At 31.9% G+C, this 13,497-nt stretch overlaps 1 protein-coding gene and 1 long non-coding RNA gene across 3 annotated transcripts in view; one reads left to right on the top strand and one right to left on the bottom strand.

Moving 5' to 3' along the window:
- LOC126916961 (uncharacterized) overlaps window positions 1-13,497 on the bottom strand; it is a 33,735-nt gene that overhangs the window by 5,826 nt on the left and 14,412 nt on the right. For both annotated transcript variants that reach the window (XM_050723317.1, XM_050723318.1), the window contains exon 2: window positions 1,645-1,851. In XM_050723317.1, the coding sequence (XP_050579274.1) occupies window positions 1,645-1,851 (207 nt within the window). The remainder of the gene's footprint in view (window positions 1-1,644; window positions 1,852-13,497) is intronic.
- LOC126916962 (uncharacterized) overlaps window positions 5,852-13,497 on the top strand; it is a 28,629-nt gene continuing 20,983 nt past the window's right edge. The window contains exon 1 of the long non-coding RNA XR_007710834.1: window positions 5,852-6,053. This is a non-coding gene — a long non-coding RNA (uncharacterized LOC126916962). The remainder of the gene's footprint in view (window positions 6,054-13,497) is intronic.

The following is a 13,497-nucleotide window of genomic DNA, read 5'->3' as shown; positions in this document are numbered from 1 at the left end:
ATTCTTTGAATTTAAACAATTTTTTGTGATAAGATCGATCAACAATTTTAGTATACTTCTACAAAAGAATTTCTTGAGAATATGGGTTTTGTTCCAAAAAGAAAAAGATTATGTATTTTTCGTAAATTTATTTGTAGCCTTCTTCCCTCTTTTACTTTTTATCGTCAAAGACAATATAAATGGAATATTCAATTTTAAACAAATTAAAATAATATAAAATTATTTCTGGGAGAGAAAGAGAGAGAGAGAGAGAGAAAGAGAGAACTGAAGAAGAACTGAAATAGAACTGATTATACGAAAAAACTGTATTGGTCGAAAGAAGATACTAGAAAGATAAAAAAAGAAGTCCAAAGAATATACGAGGCTGAAATTTTGAGTAAACAAAGGCATCAAATTTGGTCACGAATGATCAGGAATGTTTCGTGTAAGATCCTGCTACGATGATGGAATATAAATTACGAGGAAAGTTTTCGAGATAATCAGTAAAGCATTTAGAATCGGCAAACGAATTTTTATTGTGACACTAACGATTGTGTTGCGTGAATTTGTACTATTAAATATGTACGTAGAATGATGGATACAAGATTTATATGCAAACGAGCGGCTGCCTGATCGTGTTGTTAACTCGTCGATACGCACTGTTGGGTTACGGAAGATACTAATAAAATGCTACGCATAAAATTAGGATCGTGTCTTGCGTTATTTAAAACCTTAAGATTGTTAAGTAATTGGGAGATCATTAGTTTGTTGATTTTATCTGTTCACTGAGAATCTGGTGTCTTACAGATGGTTTATTGTATAATGGAAACGGTCAAGTGACTTGAGATAATTAAAGTATAGAAGAATTAATCTATTTCTCCCTTTTAAAATGTGTTTCCTCTCATTGACCCGAGGCATTTATATTGTCAAACTAAAAAACACATGTGGAATCGAATATTCTATCAAAATGTGATTTAGAATCTACAATCTCCAACTTTTTGAATCATTTCAAGCAACCTAAATTTGTGCTATTAAATATGTACGTAGAGTGGTGGATACAAGATTTATATCCAACTCTAAAATAAATGGTAACATTTGATAAATAATGATTAGATACATCTATTATTATCTGTTTCAATGATTATCGTGCTTTATATATACTGCAAGAAACAAGAATATGCTTATGATTTAATTTATAATTTATAATTTTCTGTAATACTACATGATCTGATATCTATACTTTTCAATTATTATTTTATATCCTTATTCTTGTACTATATCTATACGTATATTCTCTTATTTGCTTTGCCAATTTATAATAGTTCTCGATTCTCAATTTTTCCATTAAAAGTGAAAGATTGTAACTGGTCATGATTTTTTCCTCGTAAGTAAAAGAAATTCATTTTAATGTACATTAATCAACAAGTAAACAATTGCTTTTTTGCCAGAATCAAATAAAAATTTAGCTTATACTAAACATAATTAATTAACTAAATTATAAGAAATTTATAGATTCCTCTATTAGAATTAATTGTATCCACGATATTCTCGAATTAAATATTTTGTCGCTTGTATCGCGTTTCTACTATTTAAACCAATGGAAGAAATCATTTTCGCCCTTCTGACTTTCTCAATTAAGATCCGTAAAGATGAATCACTACTTACCGAGAGACGGGTCTTTCCCTTCATTGGTTCCTTCTTTCTCGTTCGATTCAGACTCGAACTCGATCACATAGAGCGTTTGCCCATCGTCACGATCATCGTTCCTCAAATCGACCGGCTGTTGGTGGTTGTTATTAACTTTATGAATCACCTCGTTGGTCTCCAATCGTGACTGAACGCTAGTGACATCGTAACTCGGCGCTCCGTGAACTGCAATAAGACAACACATATATGAATTTAACAGAAGTACAATGTAGAAGCGACAGAGGTTAACAATTGGAAAATTAAAATTAACTGTTGGAACTGTCGCGAACGCCTTCGTAATATATAACTCGAAACAATTGAGGATTGTACCGAATAACTGGGAATTGAGACTGTACTTAAGGATCTATTTAACTAAATTTTGATCAATCTTAATTTAGCTTCATTGGGAAGTTCAGAGAAATACTCGTCTGAAAAGTTTGAAATTTTTACTTGATTGTACCATTATAGACAGAAATTTTATTACTATAGATATTTGGAATTAAAATTTTATTTAAAGATATAAAATGATTAAAAATCTATTGTGTGAATGGAAATAGATTTAAGATCATTTAAATTTAAATAGAGAAATATTGTTAATAGAATAAGTAGAAAAATTCGTGCAGTGTAATATTTTTAAAACATTAAATTGTAAGATATGGTTTTCAATGGAATATGTTAATATTAATATTAATAGTAGATAAAGACTCAGATATATACCTAAAATATTAAAAATTCTTAGCAAATATAAATTGGAGTAATACAGATATACAACTTTTTCACTCTAACCGCAAACTCGGTATTATTTCTTACAAATTTCCAGAAATTTGTATTTCTGTAGGAATTTGAAGTCTCTGTACTTCCTTAATACTGATATAATTGATTAACTTTCAGAATGCGGAAGATTATGTAAATTTCCTATTTTACAATTTCTATTTTTCAATACACATGTGCATATCTTATATACAACATACACACGATATATTAACGTAAAAGAAAATTACATAACGTCACGAACCGAAGAACCGAGGTACTTCAAATAATCAAATCATATTAGTCTAATGATAAAGAAAGAAAAAGGAAGGAAAACTTAAAAGATAAAAAAGAATTAGCTATTGATTGGCTACTAACGAATGACAACGAGTATTTCACGTGTCACACGTTGTTAATGGGGGGCAATATATCGTTCAAGACGTGAATATTGCCTCAACGGCGCCAGATTTGTCCCAATTCACTGACAAACACGTTTCCTCTATCTTGTCATCTGCAAATATCCTCTAAGATTTTGGGATCAACTACGATTCAAGATGACGGATTCACGTGAACGAAATTTTCGAGTGTTCAAGACGTTTTTACGTTACATTGTTACAGTTTTACATTTTATGCTTGTCTTCTTTCTCTCTTTTTTTGCAGCAACAGCGTGTCGTTGAAATGTTTTAGTACTTGGTCGAATTTAATCGTAAGGTTCGATAAAGCGATGATTAATTTTTGGTAGATTTCATCGGTTTCTTCATATTTCATTTCGATTTCTAATGGACAAGAAAAGCATATTAAGAATACATTATTTTTATGTTCTATGTAATTGCTAAGAACGGTATTAATCATTCTTATCGTGAAAAGAAATATGATTATCTGTACGTGCTCAAGAAGAAATAAAAATTTTGCGCATATGCTGCTTCCAATGCACGTTTCTTATGATAATCTTATCTATATATAACATTGAAATTAAGGAAAAACGGACAGTTCAAATTCGTACATTAAATAGAAATTTTATTTAATTAATTTATAATAATATATATAATTTAATTAATTATGAATTAATTTGCAATTAAAATATAATGTAATTAGAATTAAAGGTATTAGGTTGTCCCAAAAGTTTTTTTCGTTTCACAAGGAAATAATAAACGCACAACATTTTTTTGTTTTATATTGTTTTATTGAATTATGTGTGATCCATTTCCATTTTGTTCTATTATTTCCTTATAAAACGAAAGAAACTTTTACGACGATCTAACACATATGGTAGACGTGAAAAGCATTCGTACACTCTTTAAAATAGATCGACTATTCAAAAATTGGACCAGATTTCAGCTTTTTCTGAGAAATTGGAGGAATTAGTCTACTAGACGACGTGGAAAAAGTTCTTGAGGAGGTTGCAGTCGATCGGACTCGCGAAGAAAATAGTGAAGATAACTTTTTACAAATTTCAAAAGTAGATTTTGCAGATTTTATGTTATATATATGCTGAAAATTTTGTTGAAATTCCGTTTGAAAGAATGTGCGAATGTTTTTACACCCACAGTATATCAATTAACGCGATCGGTTACAACACTTGGTATCGCAACTCACTTACGTTTCTCTCGCTGAGCGACCGTTAAACTCCGCGCACGACTTTCGACTTTCTTCAGCAATTCAACTCTTGATTTTTTATTTTATTTTATTTTCGATTCAACTCTACCGATCAACTTGGTCGCGGTCGCGGTCGTCCGGTCGCGGTCGCTTGGTCGCGTATCGTCGCGATACGCGTATGATAGATACGGAATATGTGAACATGTATACCAATGGAGGCGTTCACACGACGATTTTCCTGAAACGTACTGTCTTGATACTCATTTTGTGTATCTTGGCAAGGATACCTTTCGTATGAAGGAGACAAACGAAACATTAAAACAAGGTGGCGACATTCACACGGAAAACAATTTACGATACACGTATTGCGATACGCGTATCTCCGTGTGAAAGCAGCCTAACGGTTTGGCAACGATTCCGCAATGGTTTTCACCTTCGACTCGTTGACTGTTTCTTACACGCACAGACACTCACAGATACATCCGCTTTCCACATCTATACATATATCGAGATAAATTTCACTGTGAAATCCTATGTTTTCTTTGTATGTTTTTTTAACAATACATTACCGAACAAAATTTTTAATCAACATATTGTATTGTATATAACGCATTAGTATGATTCTATATGTGTAAAATCATATTTCTGTCTCAATAACAATCCATGTTAATCTTGTCAATTTCGTTAATCTCGAATCAGACAGAAGATTGCTCTAATAAAAAAAAGATTGATAAAATAAATTATCGTTTCCCTTAGTCAAAAATTATTACTTTTGTTTATCTTATCATTAATGTTAAAAACGATTGCAATCGTTATTGATAAACCATTGTGGAAATAAAAAAGAGAGGGTTGTCAAGTACCAATATTTTAAAATATATCGTTATGGATAGCATGTTTTTTGAGAAGACAAATATAGACTGAATATGAAAAAAAGAGAGATGAAATAAGAAGCAAGAACATGTGAAGTTATATCCAATTACTTCCTACGTTCTTCGATGTGAATGAAATAAAGTCACGGCATCAGTTACGAAACCTAATTTCATTTAAAATGATGTCGCGAAATTATCAAATGGCTTCTACCGTTGATCGCAAGAGTATCGTAGTTACGTCAAGTGTGCAGTATATCTTGCTCAAAGCAAAATATAAATTAATATTCTAAATTTAAATACACAAATCGTTAAATATAGAATCAGTGACATAAATGAATAATAAGATAATAATTTGAGAAATGAGAGCTATTAAGTATACATGCATGCGAATCAGTAGGACAAAAATAATTTAAGAATTTAAAAATTGGCTATTAAAATACTTAAAATATTACAAACAAAACCTTTTTTACTATTATTTCCAAGCATTCTGTACACGTAAGAAATGCCACGACCTTTATTCAATTTTCTTATATTTTTTTGAGATATCGACGAGAAAGATTTTACGCTTTTCCAAAGAGTGATTTTACACTATAAAGCCACACTATAGCACGATCTATTCTACTTGGACAGATACTTTCATAGTTCTTTAAATTCTCGTATTCAAATATATAATACCAAAACAAATAATTTTGTGATCAACGTATATGATACTGTCCATTAGCAATTTTCTTTTCAATATGCTCGAGAAGGATCGAAATGTCACGAGAAATAAGGAAAGGAAAAAACGTTTCGTTCTGTAAACACAGATGAGAAATTCACGTCTACCCTGACACGATTATTTCCTATTAATTGCTATGTTGTACATAAATCTAGACTATTAGATGATTCAATCTTACGTAGTTAACGATCACCTGATGGAAACGGTTCGAATGATATTCACTTTGAGATTATAGTACAATGTATATATTGATCGTGAGTGGTACAAGTTCTAAGTACGATATTCTCGTGACTCTGACTCTTACGAGTACGCAGTTAAAACGTAAAACAGTGAAATTGTGGTCTCGAGACGATCCTTTGATCAGCCTTTAATGGATTGACATACCACAGATATCTTATAAGATATGTGTAGCTGATTGTCTCATTTTTCCTTAGAAGTACATATTCCTTTATTTGGTAAGTTCATTTACTGGCGGTATTATTCGTTATTAAATTTAACTAATTACTGCATGTATTTTCTTGCTCTATGAACTCATTTTCTTCTACAAAATTCTATGTCCAAATATGTTTGAGCGATGGTGTATAAATCTTTAAAATACAAATTTAATATATTGCAAGTAAAAATTATCTATTGGTAGTGTCTGGTTATTAAAAATTTAATTCGCTTGATTTTCTTTCTTTTTCGTGACTCAGATCACAATAACGTAATAACATGTCTGTGTCTCTATTTTACCACCCACGTATACATGTTCGACACGAAAATACACAATAAAAAGACAATGTAACTGGACAATAAAAACAAGATTCACTTCATTTTTCTCATTTTTCGCGATTCACGTTCTAATAATACTAACAATATATTTGTGTCTTTATTTTGTCATCGCGCAACACAAATTTAATATATGTATCGTAAGTTAAATAGTAAGTAAAAGTATCCAATAGCAAGTACAATTCCTGGCTAATAAAAGTATGATCCGCTTCTTTTCTTTTACTTCCATCTTTTTCTTTTTCATGACGAACAAAGTTGAAGCTTATGTAACTTTCATTGTGCCAACGTCGATATACCAGCGCAGAACAGGTCGGCACCAGGATTTTCCATATTCAGGTTGTTTCATTTCCTTCGAAGGAAAAAGGCGTACGTGATCCTCGAAACGTTCACGTTTTACGTGGAATCGCTTATACAGGCCTTTTTCCCCACTTAACGCGAGACGATTCACCACGGTTTTACGTACATTCCGTGTACGATGCAGTCTTAATCATCGGCGACCTTCGGGAATACGATTACAGGAGATGGCCTGACGAGAAATTGGCGAGGACTTGCATCGTCTCCAATATGCCGTCAGGCAAATTGAACAGCTTGGATAAGATTTTGCCTCTTCTTGAATCTTCCGATTCTTTTTTTTTTTTTCGCTTTACCCTTCTCCTTGTTTTGTCTTGTCTTTTTCTTTTGCCATTATTACTAAAGTTTTTAGCCTTCTAGATATAGATTGTTTTTTATGTCACATATCGGGATTCTTCTCTTCATTTCATTTTTCTCTTTTGCAACAATTATTACTCGGGTCTTTGATTTTTTAGACATAGACAGTTCTATGCGACACGTATTAATATCGACGAAACGTTTAAAATTGGCATCTTAAATACGATTTTGGCCATCTTTTAAGGGTCGTGGACAATTAACAAAGAAAGACTTTTGGAAACAGATCTCCGATCGTTTCAACTACATATATTTTAGAAACATTCTACGTTTTTCATCTCGAAGCAAGCTCTCTTAATGTTATATCAAATTATTGTACAATTACCATGTAGCTTTTATAAATCAAGAAAAAGAAGTTACTTCTTGATAAAATTGTCTAACAAGCTTATATAAATAAATACCCATCGTGTTTTCTTCTTTGATCATTCAGGAAATTTACACTATCACACTGTGTATACTGACGTCTCAGAATTCTGATGGATATGAATAATTAGGTATGAATCATTCAGTTGCAAAAAAGAGGTGGAATTTTTCGGACAGTTTTACGATTGAGATCACCGAAATGAGATATAGCTGGTGGGAAAAACAGTGGTGACATGGCAATCCAGATGATTCGAGGTTTACCTTGCGCGCACAATTTAAATAATTGACCCTTACTTGTTGGTGCTTATTCTGCTTGGATAATTGCAAATGTAATTAATACAATAATCATGTTAAATCACTAAACGCGCTGTTACGCGCCAATTTGCCTCTCGTTGGTACCCGTGTTAGTCACAAATGAGTTTTAAATTCCAGATAGAAGAGGTAGACTCGATTCGAATTCTCTTGAACGCTTTAATAGAACAATTACGAATATGTAGGTGTATACAGAGACGCAAAAAAGATAGTTTAAGACGAAAAAAAATTATGTAATTTTGCAAAATATTATAGATATTTTAACTCAAAAATAAAGTAATATTTTAAACAATTTTTATCAACAAGTTTCTTTAGTTTTATGGAAATATTTCTATTCCTATTTCTATTCTTGTTGGTGAATGACGGAACCGTCTTACGATCGAAAAATAATAAGACACGTTTTGTTCACCGATCTTTTTCTATTTCTCTTATCAGGTATTTACGCCAAACTGTATATCACTAAGAATGCACTCGAGGAAGAATGCAACGGGAAAACAAGAGGCTTATTGTAAATTATAATACATAATTTAAAAGTGGAGAGTCACGAGAAAAATACAGTAACGATAAACACAAATTATACGTGTTTGTTCGCACAATACTAACAAATGATCCATTGTGCGATATCGTGTTCTTTTTAGTACAATGCATATTTTTTAATTAAAACTGACGTCTAAAATGTGCGCTCTGTATTATAGGCCAGTGAATTGTTCTGTCTACTTAAGTATACTATATTTTTAAGACACTTTTCAAGCACATATATTAAATTTTATCGTTTCGTTGACTCCAATCAGCTCTTCTTTTATGAGTAAAGAAAAGTTTCTCAGAAAACCCTACATCTATCTAATGCCATTTTTCTATCGCTTCTAAAACGAACGCCGACCTACTTCGTAATGCGTTTGTTTCATAGTTGTTAAGAAATAGGGTGGCTCGCGTTCCTGTCCTATCTCAGTACTCGGTTCTATCTCGTTGATAAACTTTTTACCGAAAAGTTGCTGGCGAACTTCGCTATGAAAGTGTGCTTAAAGTCTCCTCGTTCCGGCGTGCTCATGAAATAGGTTCATGCCGCTACAAGCTTGTTCTGTTATACTAGAAACTTTTTTCCAATTACTATGAGGAAATGTTAAGTACGTTGCATCACCTATAGACTGATCAAAATTATAAGGGGAAAAAAAAGAAATAATTAGGAAGAGATCATGATGATTCTTTCTAGAGGAAGTAATTTTTAACCCCTTAACGTTGTGTAATTAGTTCCTCTAATTATTCTTGAGAATCCTCGAATTGCAAAGAAAATGAAGTTTCTTCGATTTACATAGCTTTCTCGTATTTTTTAATATCATCAACATATATATTGTCAATGCTAAGCATCAAAACGACGAAAAAAATTCATTGACATCCGATATCCGCTATATTGAATTTCGTTGATATCGAACAATATTGTGTTATAAATTGTTTAATTTTTCTCAAAACGTGACCATCTTTGCATAAATTAAAAAGAATTATAGTTATCGATTTAGGAACGTTCACATAGCTATGAAAACAATAAAAAGTTTAGCAAATCTATTTCGATTAGCACGTTACATAGAAAAAGTAATAAAACTTTGTATTTTTTTATTTTTATAAGAATCACATCATAACTTAACATAATGTATAACTTTCATTAATATCATTCATAAATAAATGATTGATAGATACCAATATTTATGAAACTTATGAATAATAATTTGTAATTGTCAATTCATAAATAAAAATATTCATAAAACTTGAGAGCAATTTGCGAGTAGTTATAATTCTCGCAACCAACACTATTCCATAATAGGTGCTTACAGAAGGTTAGAACGAGTTTGGTTCCGAATTATGTTGTTCAACATTAATCGACTCTTATTAGTGACATAGTTAATTATCTGAATGCAGATGAATCTAACAATAAATGTATATCCACTAGTGTTTCTTTGCAGTGATGTAAGTACGTAGCGCAACTATAAAAGTTGCGCAACGTGTTGTTGACTGTTCGTGGAGTCCTCGTTGACTTCTCTTGGTAAAGCTGTTGTTCTCCATTGTATTGCACTATTCCTAGACGGTTCGCGAATCGGTCATATGTCTTACATGCCCGTGTACGCGCGGTTAATCATCCAGACTGCGGTTTACTACGCATGATCGCGTCATCTGATAAAATTTCATTCGCCTAGCGACAAATAGTAGTCACGTTTGAGAATCTCGAGGCTTTCTTGGTCACACTTCTTATACCTACTTCCTCGTTCTTTTTCTTTTTTTCTCTTTTGGAAGAAATGAGAAACTTTACATAAGAAATTGCATCTTTATCGCGATTATTATTGCTTCTTTTCTATCAATTGCCAGATTTATTGTAAAAATAGAATAAAACGATGAGCGTAGTATTATTATAAAAATTGCAATAAAAGAAGAAGAAATAAGAATAAGTTAAACAGATGGAAAGAAAAAATATTATATATACATATTATTACGTATAATAATAATAACAGTAATAATATACTAATTTGTTGTTGTGATATCTATTAGAACATTTATTGCAATGTCTACTAAAATGATTAAAGTAGTATTATTATAGAATTAGTGCAATCTTATTACAGTATTAGAGCGATTTTGTATCCGTAGTTTTATCATAAGAGGTACTTACTTATGTGTGGTATGCCGAGGTGACTATTATTTTGCTGATGCAATTTTATAGATAGTCTTGATGAAATTATAATAGCCTTTTACTAGAATATACATCGTTTCCGATAATCATCTTTTTTACGATTTACTACGATATCAGTAAAAATAATTGCCACATAAAAGATAACGAAGAGAGAGAGAGGAAAAGAGAAAGCTTTCCATATGCAGTTTGCTAATGTACTTATCCAAATAAAACCATGTAGACATGGAGACATTGGAAATTTCTTTTTATGTGTTATTTATATAATTTGTCTCCGTATTTAAAAGATAGGAATTTAATGAATAACAAAATAGAGATTTTACTTGGCAGAAGTTGGGGGAAATTTTTCAATTTTTCAATTTACCCGATAACACTCTTCAAGAAGCCTTATAACTTTCATCGAAGTTCACTCTCTTTTTACTTTAGTATTCTTAGATCGGTGAATAATCGAATTAAAACGCGAAATATAATTTGAAATCATGATTAACGATTCAATATTATCGCGTCGATCGTTTATCAGCAAGATTAAAATATGTTTTCGAGAGATAAAATGCAGAGCCAAAGAATCTTGTGTTATCGATCCCGACGAGGGATCAGATTTTGATGGCTAAATTATTTTTGGACACTGAGAAAATCACTCGCTCTGTATTCTTACGTAAAATCTAAGCAATTTCTACAACCAGACTATTGGCAGGTAGCCAACAATCTATAGAAACGCGTCTAGTGAAGGTAAAAAATCCGATTAAGATCTTTCCGATTCGTTTGATGAATAGAGAGTACGTTCGTACTAATTAGATAAAATATACACGTGCAGTTAAGGCAATTACGATGCTTGTCTACGTTGTATCGCGTAAAAGAGCATAGTCACGCATTTGATATTTATAATAATCGTTCACGTAATATGCATTTGATAACGCACTGCACCGGTAACTGCACGGTCTTCTTCATAATATTGCGATTCTTTCTTTCGTTGTAGATTCTTACAATATATTTCGAATTCATTGATCTAAACGATACTGATTATCTTTTCTTTAAATGATACTGATTATTGATAATTTATATCAAAATCCAAGGTACTCGAATAAAAAGAAAAATAAAAAGAAATTTTTCTAACAAAAGATCAGCTTGATTTGATCGAACATTTTATTCAAATTTTTAGAATTTTCACACATGTTCCCACAGAAATATAAATACTCAATTAAGGAGAACGTTTAGGAAAATGGCAATCTTTTTCTCACGCGAACTGAAAATTCTGCGCGTATGTAAATTGTATATTTAAAATTTCTCAAGGCGTTTCCAAGTTCGAAGAAACATACTTCTTTTGAAGTTTTAGCTATTTAACGTTGAGAGTGTTTCGATTTATTTGAAAGATCTTTCCACGGGTATATTTGACAAATATGGATCAGTGTAACATGCACTATCTCGATCTCGTTCACGCGGTCGACTTTGAAACAAACGCCGAAGGGTCGTCCCTTAGAGCCACAGCATCCGGCGAAAGTCTAGTGTAGGCTCTTGTATCCGTTCACGTGCACGCGAACAATGGCTGTACACTTCAGGCCAGATAACAATACTTCCGATAATAATACACGACAAACGTGAAAGTTGGTCGGTAGCCAAGTTCCACCGGCTGGACTCGGCCTCAAAAACAAAAGAGTACGTTCGAAGGTCTTCCTCTCGAACAGAGATTCAAGATAATTGTAGAGTTTTTTGAACAAGACATCTAACAAATCCTTTATTCCATCCAATCAGGTTGCATGATTTTATCGATAAATACTTCGCAATGGATAATATTTATCATACGAAAATATTGGAATTACCCATGTGTAATAAAATTTCTTCATATCTTACTATTATTCGTATATCTATTATATATTCTATTATTAAAAATATTTTCATACTTTACTATTAAACTTTGAAAATCTAAGATTGTGAAATAAGAAATTTTATCTCTGTGAAATGGACGCGTAATCAAGTTTTTTAAATACCATACTATTAGGCTTTGAAAACGTACAATAGCATTTTGTCTGTGAGAGAAAATAGAGGGAATTTATTAACCAAAAATTAAATAAAATTAATCTAAATTCAAGTAATCTAAAATTAATTAATCCAACTTACGATATTACACGAAATATAAGAATATCAAATGCGAATTAATTCGTACTAATCAATTCAGATTTGTTCTCTACAAATTCTCATTTTATCCTATACTACTTCGCAGTCTATCCTTCGTGTAAGTACATCCGGAACTTCATGGTCAGACGCAGTAACGAGACGATGTCTGCGCATCTTTCCATAAAAAGCACCGTCTGTTACATCGAGTGATTTTATTTCAAACGATTCTCTTAATATTCAAGGGATGCTCAGACTTGTAAATGCAAAAAGCACAAAGACGTTTATTTATTCAACGAACGAATGACTTTGTATTCACGCGAGTAATTTTTACACAAACGAGGACGGTTGTTCGACGTCACAAATATAACGACGACCCACGAGCTATAACGGTTTCCTGGACCTGTTACACGGTTGTACACGCGCAGAATAGACGCGTTAACATTTATAAATCCGCCATAGAAAGTTTCTGGCTAGGTCACTGAACCGGTCGACCAGAAATTTAGCGAGATTAGGGTAATTCACGATGGTCCGGCCTCGAACTAGGGCACACCAATTAGATCTCATGATTTAGAGGTATAGATAATCTTGGTTCAAGGGTGTAATATAATTCTAGAAAGATATTAGTGTATATAGTATGATAAATAGATATTTATAGAGTAATAGTAAATGATTAGAAACTAATGAATAATCATTGATAATGTATGTGTGGAAGCAGATATCCTTAGTTTAAAAGTACATCTTTAAGACATTGATCTATGGTATAATAAATAAATATTTATGCAAGTAATGGTAGTAAATTATAAAGTAATAGTAGCAGTACATAGTAATAGTACTATGTAGCTTATTCGGTTGAACTTTCATCCATTACAACCATAAAGTTAGATAAACGTTTGTCGATAATTATATTAATTTCCATTTTACATCATGTTTATTGACATTATTTATGCGCATTATTGAGTGTAAATAGG

This window comes from Bombus affinis, chromosome 5 (genome assembly GCF_024516045.1).
Source record: "Bombus affinis isolate iyBomAffi1 chromosome 5, iyBomAffi1.2, whole genome shotgun sequence".
NCBI lineage: Eukaryota > Metazoa > Arthropoda > Insecta > Hymenoptera > Apidae > Bombus > Bombus affinis.
Note: the sequence above shows the minus strand (reverse complement) of the source record. Positions and strands in the feature narration are given on the sequence as shown.